Genomic DNA, 16,428 nt, shown 5'->3' with positions numbered 1-16,428 from the left:
CAACCAAAATGTACAGGAGACACTCAAGAAATTCCAAGACAATAAAAATAGAGAATTTGAAAAAGCAAAAGAAGAAATAAAGGAAACCATAGAAGCACTGTATAAACACCAAAGTGAAAGAGAGAACACAATGAATAAATGGATAAATGAACTCAGGACAAAAATAGACAACAATAAAGAAGAAAACAGCCAGGATATGGAAAACCTCAGAAAAAAGAACGAAACAGAACTGCAAAACAAAACGGAAGGCCAATCCAGCAGAATAGAACAAACAGAAGACAGAATCTCAGAACTTGAAGATGAAATGGTAATTAAAGGAAAAACTGAAGAACTATTAATTAAACAACTCAAGACCTGTGAAAAGAAAATGCAAGAACTCACTGACTCCATCAAAAGACCAAACTTGAGAATCATGGGCATCGAAGAAGGAGAAGAGGTGCAAGCGAAGGGAATGTGTAATATATTCAACAAAATAATAACGGAAAATTTCCCAAATCTAGAGAAAGATATTCCCATACAAATGCAAGAGGCCTCCAGGACACCAAACAGACCAGATCAAAATAGAACTACTCCACGACATATCATCATTAAAACAACAAGTTCAGAAACTAAGGAAAGAATATTGAAGGCTGTAAGAGAGAAAAAACAAGTAACATACAAAGGTAAACCCATCAAAATCACAGCAGACTTCTCAACAGAAACATTAAAAGCAAGAAGAGCGTGGGGTGAGATCTTCCGGGCACTGAATGAAAATAACTTCAACCCCAGGATACTCTACCCAGCAAAGCTATCATTCAAAATAGATGGAGCAATAAAAGTCTTCCATGATAAGCAGAAACTAAAACAATATGTGACCACAAAGCCACCATTACAAAAGATTCTGCAAGGGATCCTGCACACAGAAAGTGACACCCAACTTAACCATGAAAAGGCAGGCAGCACCAAACCACAGGATAAGAAAAAGCAAGACAGTAGAGAGTAACATCAAGTTAGGTACACACAATCAAACCTTCAAACAACTAAGATAACTAAATGGCAGGAATCACCACATACCTATCAGTACTAACACTTAATGTTAATGGACTTAATTCACCCATCAAAAGACACCATTTGACAAAATGGATTAAAAAAGAAGATCCAACAATTTGTTGCTTACAGGAGACTCATCTCACCGACAGAAATAAGCACATGCTTAGGATGAAAGGCTGGAAGAAGATTTACCAAGCCAATGGCCCCCGAAAACAAGCAGGAGTGAGTAGCAATACTTATCTCTGACAAAGTAGACTTCAAACCTACATTGATCAAACGAGATAAAGAAGGACATTCCATACTAATAAAAGGGGAAATAGACCAAAAGGAAATAATAATCATCAATCTGTACGCACCCAATGTCAACGCACCCAATTTCATCAAACATACCCTGAAAGACCTAAAAGCATATATAAACGCCAACACAGTGGTTGTGGGAGACTTTAACACTCCATTATCATCAATAGATAGGTCATCCAAACAAAAACTCAATAAGAAATCCAAGATCTAAAATATGCAATAGATCAAGTGGACCTAGTAGATGTCTACAGAACATTTCATCCAACCTCTACACAATATACATTCTTCTCAGCAGCCCATGGAACCTTCTCCAAAATAGATCATATCCTAGGGCACCAAGCAAGCCTCAGCAAATATAAGAAAATAGAAATAATACCATGCATACTATCTGACCACAATGCAGTAAAAGTAGAACTCAACAACAAAAGTAAAGACAAAAAACATGCAAACAGCTGGAAACTAAATAACTCATTACTTAATGAAGAATGGATCATCGATGCAATAAAAGAGGAAATTAAAATGTTCCTGGAAGTCAATGAAAATGAAAACACAACCTACCGGAACCTATGGGACACAGCTAAGGCAGTCTTGAGAGGAAAGTTTATAGCCATGAGTGCATATATTAAAAAGATTGAAAGATCCCAAATCAATGACCTAATGATACATCTCAAACTCCTAGAAAAACAAGAACAAGCAAATCCCAAAACAAATAGAAGGAGAGAAATAATAAAAATAAGAGCTGAAATCAACGAAATAGAAACCAAAAAAACCATACAAAGAATTAATGAAACAAAAAGTTGGTTCTTTGAAAAAATAAACAAGATCGATAGACCCCTGGCAAACCTGACTAAAATGAGGAGAGAAAAAACCCAAATTAGTAGAATTAGGAATGCAACAGGGGAGATAACAACAAACACCATGGAAGTCCAGGAAATCATCAGAGACTACTTTGAGAACCTATATTCAAATAAATTTGAAAATCTAAAAGAAATGGACAGATTTCTAGATACATATGATCATCAAAAACTGAACCAAGAGGAAATTAATCACCTGAATAGACCTATAACACAAAATGAAATTGAAGCAGCAATCAAGAGTCTCCCCAAAAAGAAAAGTCCAGGACCTGATGGATTCTCTGCTGAATTCTATCAGACCTTTAAAGAAGAACTGATACCAACCCTCCTTAAACTGTTCCATGAAATAGAAAGGGAAGGAAAACTGCCAAACACATTTTATGAAGCCAGTATTACACTTATCCCAAAACCAGGCAAAGACACCTCCAAAAAGGAGAACTATAGGCCAATCTCCTTAATGAACATTGATGCAAAAATCCTCAACAAAATAATGGCAAATCGAATTCAGCAACACATCAAAAAGATTATTCACCACGACCAGGTAGGCTTCATCCCAGGGATGCAGGGGTGGTTCAACATACGAAAATCAATAAACGTAATAAACCACATTAACAGAAGCAAAGACAAAAACCACTTGATCATCTCAATAGATGCAGAAAAAGCCTTTGATAAGATCCAACATCATTTCATGATAAAAGCTCTAAGAAAACTAGGAATAGAAGGAAAGTTCCTCAACATTATAAAAGCTATATATGACAAACCTACAGCCAGCATTATACTTAACGGAGAAAAATTAAAACCGTTCCCTCTAAAATCAGGAACCAGACAAGGATGCCCACTGTCTCCACTCCTATTCAACATAGTACTGGAATTCCTAGCCAGAGCAATTAGGCAAGAAGAAGGAATAAAAGGAATACAAATAGGTAAAGAAACTGTCAAAATATCCCTATTTGCAGACGACATGATCCTATACCTTAAAGACCCAAAAAACTCTACTCAGAAGCTTCTAGACATCATCAATAGCTATAGCAAGGTAGCAGGATATAAAATCAACATAGAAAAATCATTAGCATTTCTATACACTAACAATGAGCAAATGGAAAAAGAATGTATGAAAACAATTCCATTTACAATAGCCTCAAACAAAATCAAATACCTAGGTGTAAACCTAACAAAAGATATGAAAGACCTCTACAAGGAAAACTATACACTTCTTAAGAAAGAGATTGAGGAAGACTATAGAAAGTGGAGAGATCTGCCATGCTCATGGATTGGTAGAATCAACATAGTAAAAATGTCGATACTCCCCAAAGTAATCTACATGTTTAATGCAATTCCCATCAAAATTCCAATGACATTCATTAAAGAGATTGAAAAATCTACTGTTAAATTTATATGGAAACGCAAGAGGCCACAAATAGCCAAGGCAATATTCAGTCAAAAGAACAATGCAGGAGGTATCACAATACCTGACTTCAAACTATATTACAAAGCAATAACAATAAAAACAGCATGGTACTGGCACAAAAACAGACATGAAGACCAGTGGAACAGAATAGAGGATCCAGATATGAAGCCACACAACTATGAGCAACTTATCTTTGACAAAGGAGCTAAAAATATACGCTGGAGAAATAGCAGCCTCTTCAACAAAAACTGCTGGGAAAACTGGTTAGCAGTCTGCAAAAAACTGAAACTAGATCCATGTATATCACCCTATACCAAGATTAACTCAAAATGGATCCAGGATCTTAATATCAGACCCCAAACTCTTAAGTTGATACAAGAAAGAATAGGAAATACTCTGGAGTTAGTAGGTATAGGTAAGAACTTTCTCAATGAAACCCCAGCAGCACAGCAACTAAGAGATAGCATAGATAAATGGGACCTCATAAAACTAAAAAGCTTCTGTTCATCAAAAGAAATGGTCTCTAAACTGAAGAGAACACCCACAGAGTGGGAGAAAATATTTGCCAATTATACATCAGACAAAGGACTGATAACCAGAATATACAGGGAACTTAAAAAACTAAATTCTCCCAAAACTAATGAACCAATAAAGAAATGGGCAGGTGAACTAAACAGAACTTTCTCAAAAGAAGGAATTCAAATGGCCAGAAAACACATGAAAAAATGCTCACCATCTCTAGCAATAAAGGAAATGCAAATTAAAACCACACTAAGATTCCACCTCACCCCTGTTAGAATAGCCATCATCAGCAACACCACCAACAACAGGTGTTGGCGAGGATGCGGGGAAAAAGGAACCCTCTTACACTGTTGGTGGGAATGTAGACTGGTACACCCACTCTGGAAAAAAATTTGGAGGCTACTTAAAAAGCTGGACATCGATCTACCATTTGATCCAGCAATACCACTCTTGGGCATATACCCAAAAGACTGTTACTCCAGAGGCACCTGCACATCCATGTTTATTGCGGCACTATTCACAACAGCCAAGTTATGGAAACAGCCAAGATGCCCCAGCACAGACGAATGGATTAAGAAAATGTGGTATCTATACACAATGGAATTCTATGCAGCCATGAAGAAGAATGAAATGTTATCATTCTCTGGTAAATGGATGGAACTGGAGAATATCATTCTGAGTGAGGTTAGCCTGGCCCAAAAGACCAAAAATCGTATGTTCTCCCTCATATGTGGACATTAGATCAAGGGCAAACACAACAAGGGGATTGGACTATGAGCACATGATAAAAGCGAGAGCACACAAGGGAGGGGTGAGGATAGGTAAGACACCTAAAAAACTAGCTAGCATTTGTTGCCCTTAATGCAGAGAAACTAAAGCAGATACCTTAAAGCAACTGAGGCCAATAGGAAAAGGGGAACAGCTGGTGGAATGACTCAAGTGGTAGAGTACCTGCCTAGGAAAAGGGGAACAGGTACTAGAGAAAAGGTTAGATCAAAAAGAATTAACCTAGAAGGTAACACCCACGCACAGGAAATCAATGTGAGTCAATGCCCTGTATAGCTATCCTTATCTCAACCAGCAAAACCCCTTGTTCCTTCCTATTATTGCTTATACTCTCTCTACAACAAAATTAGAGATAAGGGCAAAATAGTTTCTGCTGGGTATTGAGGGAGGGGGAGCGGGAGGGGGTGGAGTGGGTGGTAAGGGAGGGGGTGGCGGCAGGGGGGAGAAATGAACCAAGCCTTGTATGCACATATGAATAATAAAAGAAAAATGAAAAAAAAAATCACCTGAATAGATCTATAATACAAAAAGAAATTGAAGCAGCAATCAAGAGCATCCCCAAAAAAAAAAAAAATCCAAGACCTGACAGATTCACTGCAGAATTCTATCATACATTTAAAGAAGAACTAATACGAATTCTCCTTAAACTATTCCATGAAATTGAAAGGGAAAGAACACTACCTAACTCATTTAATGAAGCCAATATTACTCTTATTCCAAAACCAGACAAAGTCACCTCCAAAAAGGAGAACTATAGGCCAATTTCCATAATGAATATCGATGCAAAAATCCTCAATAAAATAATGGCAAACTGAATCCAACAACACATTAGAAAGATCATTCACCACAACCAAGTTGGCTTTATCCCAGGGATGCAGGGGTGGTTCAAAACATATGCAAATCTATAAATGTAATATAGCACATCAATAGAAGCAAAGACAAAAACCACTTGATTCTCTCAATAGATGCAGAAAAAGCCTTTGACAAGATCCAACACCACTTCATGATAAAACTGTAAGAAAGCTAGGAATCGAAGGATCGTACCTCAACATTGTAAAGGCTATATATGATAAACCTACAACCAACATCATACATAAAGGTGAAAAACTGAAACCATTTCCCCTAAAATCAGGAATGAGACAAGGGTGCCCACTATCCCCACTCCTATTCAACATAGTACTGGAATTCCTAGCCAGATTAATTAGGCAAGAAGAAGAAATAAAAGGAATACAAATAGGTAAAGAAACTGTCAAAATATCCTTATTTGCAGATGATATGATCCTATACCTTAAAGACCCAAAAAACTCTACCCAAAAACTCTTAGACACCATAAACAGCTACAGTAAGGTGGCAGGATACAAAATCAACCTATAAAAATCATTAGCTTTTCTATACACCAACAAGAAACAAACTGAGAATGAATACATGGAAACAATTTCATTCACAATAGCCTCAAAAAAAAAATCAAATACCTAGGAGTAAATTTAACAAAGGATGTGAATGAATTCTACAAGGAGAATTACAAACTCCTGAAGAAAGAGATTGAGGAAGACTACAGAAGATGGAAAGATCTCCCGTGCTCATGGATTGATAGAATCAACATAGTAAAAATGACTATATTACTGAAAGCAATCTACATGTTTAATGCAATTTCCATCAAAATCCCAATGACTTTCATCACAGAGATTGAAAAATCTACTCTAAAGTTCATTTGGAAACACAAAAGACCACAAATAGCCAAGGCAATATTCAGCAAAAAAAGCAATGCTGGAGGTGTCACAATACCTGACTTCAAACTATATTACAAAGTAATAGCAATGAAAATAGCATGGCACTAGCATAAAAACAAACATGAAGACCAGTGGAACAGAATAGAGGACCTGGATAAGAATCCACACAACTATACCCACCTCATTTTTGACAAAGGTGCCAAAAATACACGATGGAGAAAAGACAGTTTTTTTCAACAAATGTTGCTGGAAAAATGGTTATCCGTTTGCAAGAAACTGAAAGTAGATCCATGTCTATCACTGTGTACTAGTATCAACTCAAAATGGATCAAGGACCTAAATATCAGACCTGAAACTCTGAAGTTACTACAGGAAGGAGCAGGAAACACTCTGGAACTAATAGGTATAGGCAAAGACTTCCTCAATAGAACCCCAGCAGCCCAGCAACTAAGAGAAAGAATGGACAAATGGGACTTCATAAAATTAAAAAGCTTCTGCACAACAAAAAAAATGGTCTCTAAGCTGAAGAGACAACCCACAGAGTTGTAGAAAATATTTGCCAGCTATACATCAGACAAGGGACTGATAACCAGAATATACAGGAAACTTAAGAAACTAAACTCTTTTAAAATCAATGAACCAATTAAGAAATGGGCAACTGAACTCAATAGAACTTTCTGAAAAGAAATTCAAATTGCAAAAAAAGGACATGAAAAAATGCTCACCATCTCTAGCTATAAAGGAAATACAAATCAAAACCACACTAAGATTCCAGTTCACCCGTTAGAAAAGCCATCATCAAAAACACCACCACCAACATGTGTTGGCAAGGATGTGGGGAAAAAGGAACCCTTGTACACTGCTGGTGGGAATACAAGCTGGTGCCACCACTCTGGAAAAAAATTTTGAAACTTCTTAAAAATCTAAACATAAATCTGCCATATGATCCAGCAATCCCACTCCTGAGGATATACCCAAAGAAATGCAACACAGGTTACTCCAGAGGCACCTGCACACCCATGTTTATTGAAGCACTATTCACAATAGCCAAGTTATGGAAACAACCAAGATTCCCCATTACTGATGAATGGATCAAGAAAATGTGGTACTTGTACACAATAGAATTTTACTCAGCCATGATGAAAAATGAAATGTTATCATTTGCACGTCAATGGATGGAATTGGAGAACATCATTCTGAGCAAGCTCAGCCAGGCTCAGAAGACCAAAAATTTTATGTTCTCCCTCATATGCAGACTTTAGATCTAGGGCAAATACAGCAATGTGGTTGGACTTGGATCACAAGACAAGGGGAGAGCACTTATGGCAGATATAGGAATAGGTCGAAAACCCAAAACATGAAAGTGTTTGATGTCCCTACTCCAGAGGAACTAATACAGAAACCTTAAAATGACAGGTTAACATGAGCAGGGGATCAGGAACCAATGTAAAGATCAGTTAGAGTTGAATCAACATGGGTCGTAACACATGTGTACACGAAAGCAATAGTAAGAATCTCTCTGCATAGCTATTCTTAACTAGCAAAAATGCTGTGTCTTCCTTATTATGCTTATGTCTTTTCTTCAACAAAATCAGTGATAAGGACAGAATGGGACCTGTCTGGAACTGAGGGGGGAGGGTGGAAAGTGTGTGTGTGTGGGGGAAGGTTGGAGAAATGACTCAAACAATGTATGCACATGTGAATAAATGAACAACAACAACAAAAAAGATGTCAAGTAGAGATGAATCAATTTGGGTTGTAATACAGTTGTGCATGGAAGCAATGCTAAGAATCTCTCTGTATAGGTATCCTATCTCAACTAGCAAAAGCACTATGTCTTTCTTATTATTGCTTATGTCTACTCTTCAAAAATAATTAGAGAAAGGGCAAAACTGATTCTCCCTGGAAGTGAGGAGGGTGGGGGGAAGAGGGAGGGGGTGCTGGGTCAGGGAGTTGTGGGGAGAAATGGCCCAAACAATGTATGCACATATGAATAAATGAATAAAAAAAGAATGTCAATATAAGGGAAGAGTGAGAACTGCTGCTCCAAATAACAAATGTTGTCTCTAAACAAAAATTTTCCTCTTGGGTTCTCTGACTTTCGAAAGGAAAGACTACAGATATAAAGTTCATGAAATCTCTAACATGCTAGTATAAAATTATTAATCTATGGGCTTCATAGTCTTCATTACTCCCTTTTTTTTGCCTTAATTTTTTCACTACTTACTGTTTTGTCAAGAGAGAGAGTAAAAACTTTTCAGGTGAACTCTGGAGAAAAAAGTAATTAAAGTGGAATCAAATCCATGGGGACCTAGTGGATGAGAGTAATGTTGGTATAGAAGTGAGAGAAACTTGGAGTTTGGGGGATACTAGACAAAAGGAGTATCTAATAAGCATGGCAGTGAATTACCCACTCAGGCTCCTTTGCATGTTTGAGAGATACACGGATGGAAATTCAACATTACGCTGGACAGATGGTGAGATGGATGGGACTTGTCACATGTAGGGGTTGTCACAGTTTTGTAAGCACAAAACAAACCAGGCACTCCTTAGCTAATTTTGCTGTCTTTTAATTTACCACACTCCTTTTTCTTAAACATTCTTAGTTCTCTGGGATAAAGGTCAGGGTGTGTGCATAGTGTTGGAGGTAAGGGGGTAACAAGAGGAACCCATCTGGTTGCTGTGAAAATAAGAATGCTGATAAATTTCAGGCACAATACCCTTAGAACTCTGGTTCATTGTTGCTCAAACAAAAGTAGAGCAAGAGCAGTAGCACATGCATTTTTGTCAGAAATAAGGATAGCAAATCAGTCACAAAAATTTCCATTTGGTCTCCCAGAGATTAATTAGTCTTTAGAACTGAATCAAACTGCCAACCTCATATAAAGGACCCAGCTCCTGGCCTGCATGTGGCAGGGCTATCACAGAGCATGCCACTTACTACTCGATCTACCTGTTCTCCTGCATACCTCATTAGATCATCAGCCTCTGGCCCTCAGACATGGCCCTTCATCTTAACTTGACCTCTGGATCATTTTTGGGTTTTGGCAGTGAAGTCTGTTAACCCTTTATTTCAACAAGAAGCTCTGACTAAATTATTTCAGATTATAGAGGCAATGTCCTTTTCCATGAGTATGGATTCAGTTTATGGTCCTTTTCCATTATGATTTTTTTTCTCAATATTAAAGCATGTCCAAGTCTCTTCAAGAACATATGAAAAAAAGACCAAGACAAACTACTTTTCCTTTTTTGCCTTTGGAGAAAAAAACCAGCACTATGTGATACTCTTCTTTCTGATTTCATATTCATTCCTTCTGTATTGCATGCTGTCCTGTGTGTGTGTGTGTGTTTATTAGATTTTGAACTGAGGTCCTCCATACTTGCTAGGCAGGTGTCCTACCACTTGAGCTTACCCCCAGCTCTTGCAAGCTATTTTATACAACCTTTTGAAAATATTCTTGCAAAGGCTGCTCATGAATACCCAAACACCTAATTGTTAAATCCAAGGACACACTTGATTTTATATTTCACTGAAGCTTTATGAAATTTGGGACACTATACTCCTCAAAACTCTGTCCTCATTTGGCTTTTATGATATGCTCCCCTCTCTGTTTACCTTGCTATGAACCTGTTCTTTTCTTTCTCACTGTCCTTCAGGTAACTTTTTCAGTTCATGTCTTAAACCTTGGTGTTCTTGAAGGTTTCATTCCTTTCTACTGCTCATTTGCATTTTTCATAGGTTGTTTTACCTATACTAGTGGCTTTAGCTACAATCTATATGCTGATAATCTTCAAATCTTCATCTCCAGTCCAGATCTATTCACCAGAGGTTCATCCTATAAATATAACTACCTATTGGACATCTCTATCTAGCTGTCCCTAGACATCTCTGATTTTGCATGCTCAGAATGGTTTCATTTCTACTCCAAAAATGCATTCATCTTCCTGTCTCAATGATTTCACTATTGACTGGCTTGTCCAAGAAAAAAAAAACTGATAAAAATCCTTGATTCTTTTCTCTCCTCTTTCTTCCATATTCAATCACTGACCAAGACATAGTGGGTTTTCTGCCTAATTCATTCTCTTATCTCCTGATACCAACCTTAGGTTGGCTTGCTGAAAACATATGACTGTCTCTGTTTCTAGTTTTGTTCCTCATTTTGCATTCACAGTCAAAATCAACCTTAGCATGATCTTTCAGAAATGCAGATGTGATTAGCCCTTCAATGGCTGTCCATTGCTGGGTGTTTTTTGTTTGTTTGTTTGTTTGGTGGTATTGGAGGTTGAACTCAGGTCTTTTGCTTGCTGGGCAGGAATATGACCACTTGAGCCACTCTGACAGCCCTGTCCATTGCTTTAATGATAAAATCTAAAGTGCCTTTCTCCTCTACTCCCAAGTCCTTTGCTGCTTCCTGTGATAGACTGTTTCAGGGAAGATGGCTAGAGTAATAGTTTAATCTCTATCTATTTCATGCTTGACTTCACTTTACTGAGGCTGCCAATTAGTGATTTAGAGAAGAACTCATATGCTCTTCTATGAATGAAGGCCTATTTTAAATGGTCCTTGAAGAGCCTTGGCCTTATTGTTACTAACATCCTGCACTGACTTGACCTGTGACCTAAAGTTGAATGTCTGATATCCTCTTGGCTATACCCTGAGTCAGGAAAGCAATTTTTAGAAATGCTTTAGTTATTTCTAATTTGGTCTAGAAGAAGAAATATATTTTTAACTTAATGATATTTTAAATCTAATATTTCTAGACATAGATGACAATCTTTTTTCTTTGACTCGTCTCCTTTTTATAATTGCTTCTCAAAGAGAGATGGGTAGATCTCACTTCTACTGAGTTTTATAAAATGGTGTCTAGGTGCCTTCATTTTCTTCTCTTGTCATCTGTCTGAATCTGGTTTTAGGAGAGGGAAGTAACAACATCTACGTGTGATCATATCAGCAGGAAACATCCTTCCTCCTGGGTGATTCACAAATTACCCTTGTTTTACTTGCCATTTCAAATAGAGGGACAGAACATAAAATGGACAAGAAAATTAGGAGGACTACTTTTTCTTTTCTTTCTCTCTCTCCTTATCAAGGTAAAGAAGGATCAGTAAAGAAGGATATGTAAATATCAAAGAGCCATACAGGAAAAATATGAACAAAGTAATTCAGAAAAGTTAAGATATAGAGAGAAAGGGAGGTTGTTTTCCTGTGAAAAAAATCCTTATTTTTCTTTAATGTTAATAATTTTTCTGTTCAGTTGATAAATAAAATATGGTTTATACAAGGACAACAATTAGACAGTTATCAAGGCAAACTCTTTCTCCTCCACCTGTTATTTTTGTCTGTAGCTTGAAAGAAATTATGATTGTCAAGGGAAAAAAAATCAACATTATGCATCTTACACAAGGATGTCCTCCACCAGAGTGTGAAGGGCACTGGGATTGCGGATCAGTTTGTCAAGGAAGCTGACAATGTCAGTAAATTTTGGTCTGTGATTTCTCTCCTTCTGCCAACAATGGAGCATCAGTTGGTGCAGAGATGCTGGGCAGCCCATGGGAGCTGGAAGTCTGTAACCTTCTTCGATGGACAGAATGACCTAAATGCAAACATACACAGATTATTCTTTATTTTTGGGTACAGTAATGCATATGTTAAGTAATAATTTCTTTATATGTAAGCAGTAGAAGCCAAATATGGTAAGTATGGAAACTCCTTGTGATAAGTACACAGGTCAAAGCACTGGGAAATTCCAAAGATCATTAAGAATTACAAGTTGCTCCATAGTACTTGTTGACTCCTGTGAGAGGAAAATAAGTCTTAAACATGTATGTGATACTGGTGTTCATAAGGTAGCTAAATTTCATCACAATCTCAAAAGGCAGTTTTTGTGTGATGTAGCCAGGACATCTCAAACCCCAATCAGAATATCATAAGTCAGTGTGAGATTGATGCATTCATTGCAAAGTAGATGAGAAAAACATTTTTAAGTAAACATAAAATGTAAGTAACACTGTGCTATATCATGATTTACTGAGTCATTTTTATCCTCCTTTTTTGGTGGGGGTATGGTGATGAGTATATCCTTCTTATAATAAGAGGGTTTTTCTATTCATTATTCCTTCTTTAGTGTGTATGTAATTGTTCTTCTCTTCTAGCTTTCTTTAGTCTGACAGTGACCTGACTACAAAAACATTCTCCCATAACCTCTAAGGTCCTTTAACACCTGAAAGGCTAGCATGGCTAGCTTTAGGCTACAAAATAACAAGGACAGTCAGCCTGAGAATCTAATTGAACTTCCTGTGGTGAGGGAGATGGTCTGGGACATGTGGCAAGTAGTCATATATTGCCATTATAAGTACTTGAAATGTAGCTAGTAGGACTGAGAAACTGAGTTTTTAATTTGGGTTAGTTTTAAATAACTGAAATTTAAATTTAAATCACTATTCTCTATGGCACAATGCATGCAGCTCTAGCGAAAGGAATCTACATAAGATACCATAGTTAAGAGTAACAAGGAGATGACATTTTCTTTCTTGGTGTTTAGGAAATCACAAGTAAGATCATTCGGGACAGTCACCACTTTAATGTATGATCCTTCCCCACAAGACCCTCCACACCCCTGTCCAGTCCCACCTATTGTTTCCTAAAAATGCAAAAAAATTGATCCTGAATCTATACAGCTTAGATTTTAATGAAATGTTCAAAGGTATGACTGTGAGCTTTTATTCTTATATTCTCATATCATCTCTGAGAAAAAAAAAGACAAAGGAAAGAATTTATTCTGCACATTTGTTTCTTGGTGATACTGGGGTTTGAACTTCATACTTGCAAGTCAGGTGCTTTACTACTTAAGCCATATCTCCAGCCCTATCATCCCCGTTTTTGAGGTGGGAAAACCCCGAATTACACTAATATTTAAAGATAGGCACAATTCAACTTAATCCTTACTCCTATCCAGCAATTGAGGTATAAAAATACAAATAGTAACATTATTAACAGAAAAATTCTACTTCAACATCATTTACACATTTTCTGCTATTTTTAGAGTAGCATTTTAAGTCTCATTTTAATTTCTTTTTTAATTGGCACCATTTGACATGAGTCTAAAATACCTTGAATTTGTGTTAAAGGAAGTTTGTAAAAAATAAAGAAGTAGTAATATGTCTTCAGCAACCTCTTAACTGCTAAGTTTTAACTTTTTAATATTAGGGAATTTCTCAAAATCCTATCAACACCTTTGTGACCAGAATACTATAATGTGTAATGATATTAATGTTTTCTATTCATTTTATGTTCCATTATTTATGAATGAGATATTTTCTGATCTGTTTTCTGCCTGTCTTTGCTACCAACTAGGTTTGGATTTTAAAATGTTTTAGAAAAATAGGAATGTGTAAAAATGTTTGCAATCCATCAAAACTACTGGGGATAACTTACAGATGTAATTATGAAAAATAGGATAGAATTACATTAGAGAACAACTTTGAAGACCCACCCTAGGAGAACTTGATAGTTTATTTGCCAGGGTTATCTGATTAAAATTGCATGGAATAGAATAGGCAACAAGTGAGGTTATACTATAAGAAAAGATAGCTGCTTTTACTGAATATTTACCCTATGCTAGATATTTCACATTTTTATTCATTTACTGCCTAAAATTTCTCAGTGTGATAATTATTATCCTTATCTCTTAAATTAGAAAATTCAGATGCAGAGAAGTTAGGAACCTTGCCTTGATTCACATAGATAGTACAAGACAGAATTAGAATTTGAACTTAGTTCCTTATAACTTTAAATTTTTTCTTCTGGCCATTCCCCAAAAATGCATTTTGATTTTCATAATATGACACCTTCCTCTCCAGTTTTATAACACTGAACACAATTGAAGTACCGATTACCATGCTGTTTTCTATCATAGTATATGCTAATTGAACTTTAATGTTTTATTTGGATCCTAAGTTTAATATTCTGGATTAATCAAAACCATATTTATTTCATGAGGAAATAAATACCTTTCACATATATAAAATGTAATATTCAACTGAATAGTCATTTCTGAATCTTCGTCTTATGTGCATTTCTATTATTGCATCTTTTACTTTATTTATTGGTGGCACTGGGGTTTGAACTCAGGTACTTGCACTTGTTAGGCAGGCCTTCAACCACTTCAGCCATGCCACCATCCCTTTTTCTTTAATAATTTTTTATTCCTGGACTGTGAGCCTCTTATTTATTTCCACTGTGGCTAAGATGACAGGCACGTGCCACCATGCCCAGCTTTTTATTGGTTGAGGTAAGGTCTGCCAACTATTGGCCCAGATTGACCTCGAACTGCAATCCTCCCCATCTCCGTCTCCTAAGTAGCTGGGATTATAGTGTGAGCCAACATGCCCACCCTTGCATCTATTACTTTAAATTATTTTTTTCACTTGCTTTTTCTCTAAGATGATGCATAATTGAAAGCATGAATTATGCCTGTAAACTTTGCATTTTCATAAATTAGTACAGTCTGACACATTAATCAATGCCATTGATCTAAACAAAAGCTATTAGAAGAAAATTATGTTTTGATAGAGGAACAAATTTTTGGAAAACTTGGAGTGTCAAGCTACTCAGAATGTATTCAAAGCACAAGCATGACAGCATTTGATGTCCTCTCTGGAAGGAATACTAATTTTAAAGAAAGAACACTCATTCAGCTTTTGACTTTTATATTCTTCCTCCTGTCCCAGAGACTTACTATTTTCCACTGATTCCATTGCTGGGGAGTGAAGTTTTCCAGACAACTATTGACAGTTGTTATTCAAACCAGACAGACTGCTTGGCATTCTGTCTCAACAAAGTTACTCTCATGCTTAGTCCCTCTCAACAAAATTACTCTCATGCTTTCTCTAAGAGAAGAAAGGATGACAAAAGGGTGAAGTCCCTTGCATGGAACTTTTACTCTCACTGTGTCCAGAAGGGTATCTGGTCCTAGCGTGCCTGGTTGTGGGGCAGGGAGAGAATCAGGGGATCCACACCTTTTCTTCTTTGCTGACCTCTTACTTTTTAACTTTCTTCAATTCTTTAGCTCATTACCTCATGAAATTTGTCATGAACCCTGTCTCAAGACAAGTGCTAACCTACAAAGGGAAACCATCTTGTATAAGAGTAATAATTACAATAATGCAACAGCAGCAATGATAAAAAATAGTTAATAAGTATTGAAAACTTTTGGATAATTCCAAAATGTTAGTTCCAAATGATGCACATATATTAATCTTTTGAGTCTTTATAATAAAGCCATGGGGTTGGTAAAATTGTTATCGTCATTTCATAGACAAGGAACTTAATCTCAGAGAAGTTGAACTTACTCAAGATCACACATCTAAAAACTCTAGTCAGAGACTTCAACAATATAATCCACATAACTCTTTGAAAGATACCTTTTTCTAGTGGATCTTTAATTTATCCATCCAATCAGATATTAGTCACTTAAATGTATTATTGACCATTCTAGTATAAATGATAACATAATTAATAAGATATATCTCTGTATGCCAGAAATGTATAGTATAGTGAAGGACACAAAGGATTATGAATATGGCAAGTGCTACTGAGGAAGCAGGTATAGGAGGATCTTGGTCTGAAGTCAAGCCAGGCAAAGTTAGTGCAAGAAAAACAAACTAAAAGCAAAAGATTTGAAGGCATGTATCAAGTGGTTCATCACTTGCAAGCCAAGGCCCTGAGTTGAATCCTTAGTACCAGAAAAAAAGTATATCTCTTATGATTATGATGTTTTTTGCATGTTATAATCCTAGA

The 16,428-nt window shown here is 36.5% G+C and overlaps 1 protein-coding gene and 1 long non-coding RNA gene across 6 annotated transcripts in view; one reads left to right on the top strand and one right to left on the bottom strand.

Annotated features, from left to right (window-relative positions):
- Epha6 (EPH receptor A6) overlaps nucleotides 1-16,428 on the bottom strand; it is a 933,912-nt gene that overhangs the window by 23,083 nt on the left and 894,401 nt on the right. For all 4 annotated transcript variants that reach the window (XM_074072946.1, XM_074072947.1, XM_074072949.1 and 1 more), the window contains one exon: nucleotides 12,030-12,223. In XM_074072946.1, coding sequence (XP_073929047.1) covers nucleotides 12,030-12,223 — 194 coding nt within the window. The remainder of the gene's footprint in view (nucleotides 1-12,029; nucleotides 12,224-16,428) is intronic.
- The window catches only part of LOC141423227 (uncharacterized), a 76,876-nt gene that overhangs the window by 29,895 nt on the left and 30,553 nt on the right, over nucleotides 1-16,428 (top strand). The gene's annotated exons all lie outside the window — the stretch shown is intronic.

Source organism: Castor canadensis, chromosome 5 (assembly GCF_047511655.1).
Source record: "Castor canadensis chromosome 5, mCasCan1.hap1v2, whole genome shotgun sequence".
Lineage (NCBI taxonomy): Eukaryota > Metazoa > Chordata > Mammalia > Rodentia > Castoridae > Castor > Castor canadensis.
This window is presented reverse-complemented; position numbering and strand designations above follow the sequence as displayed.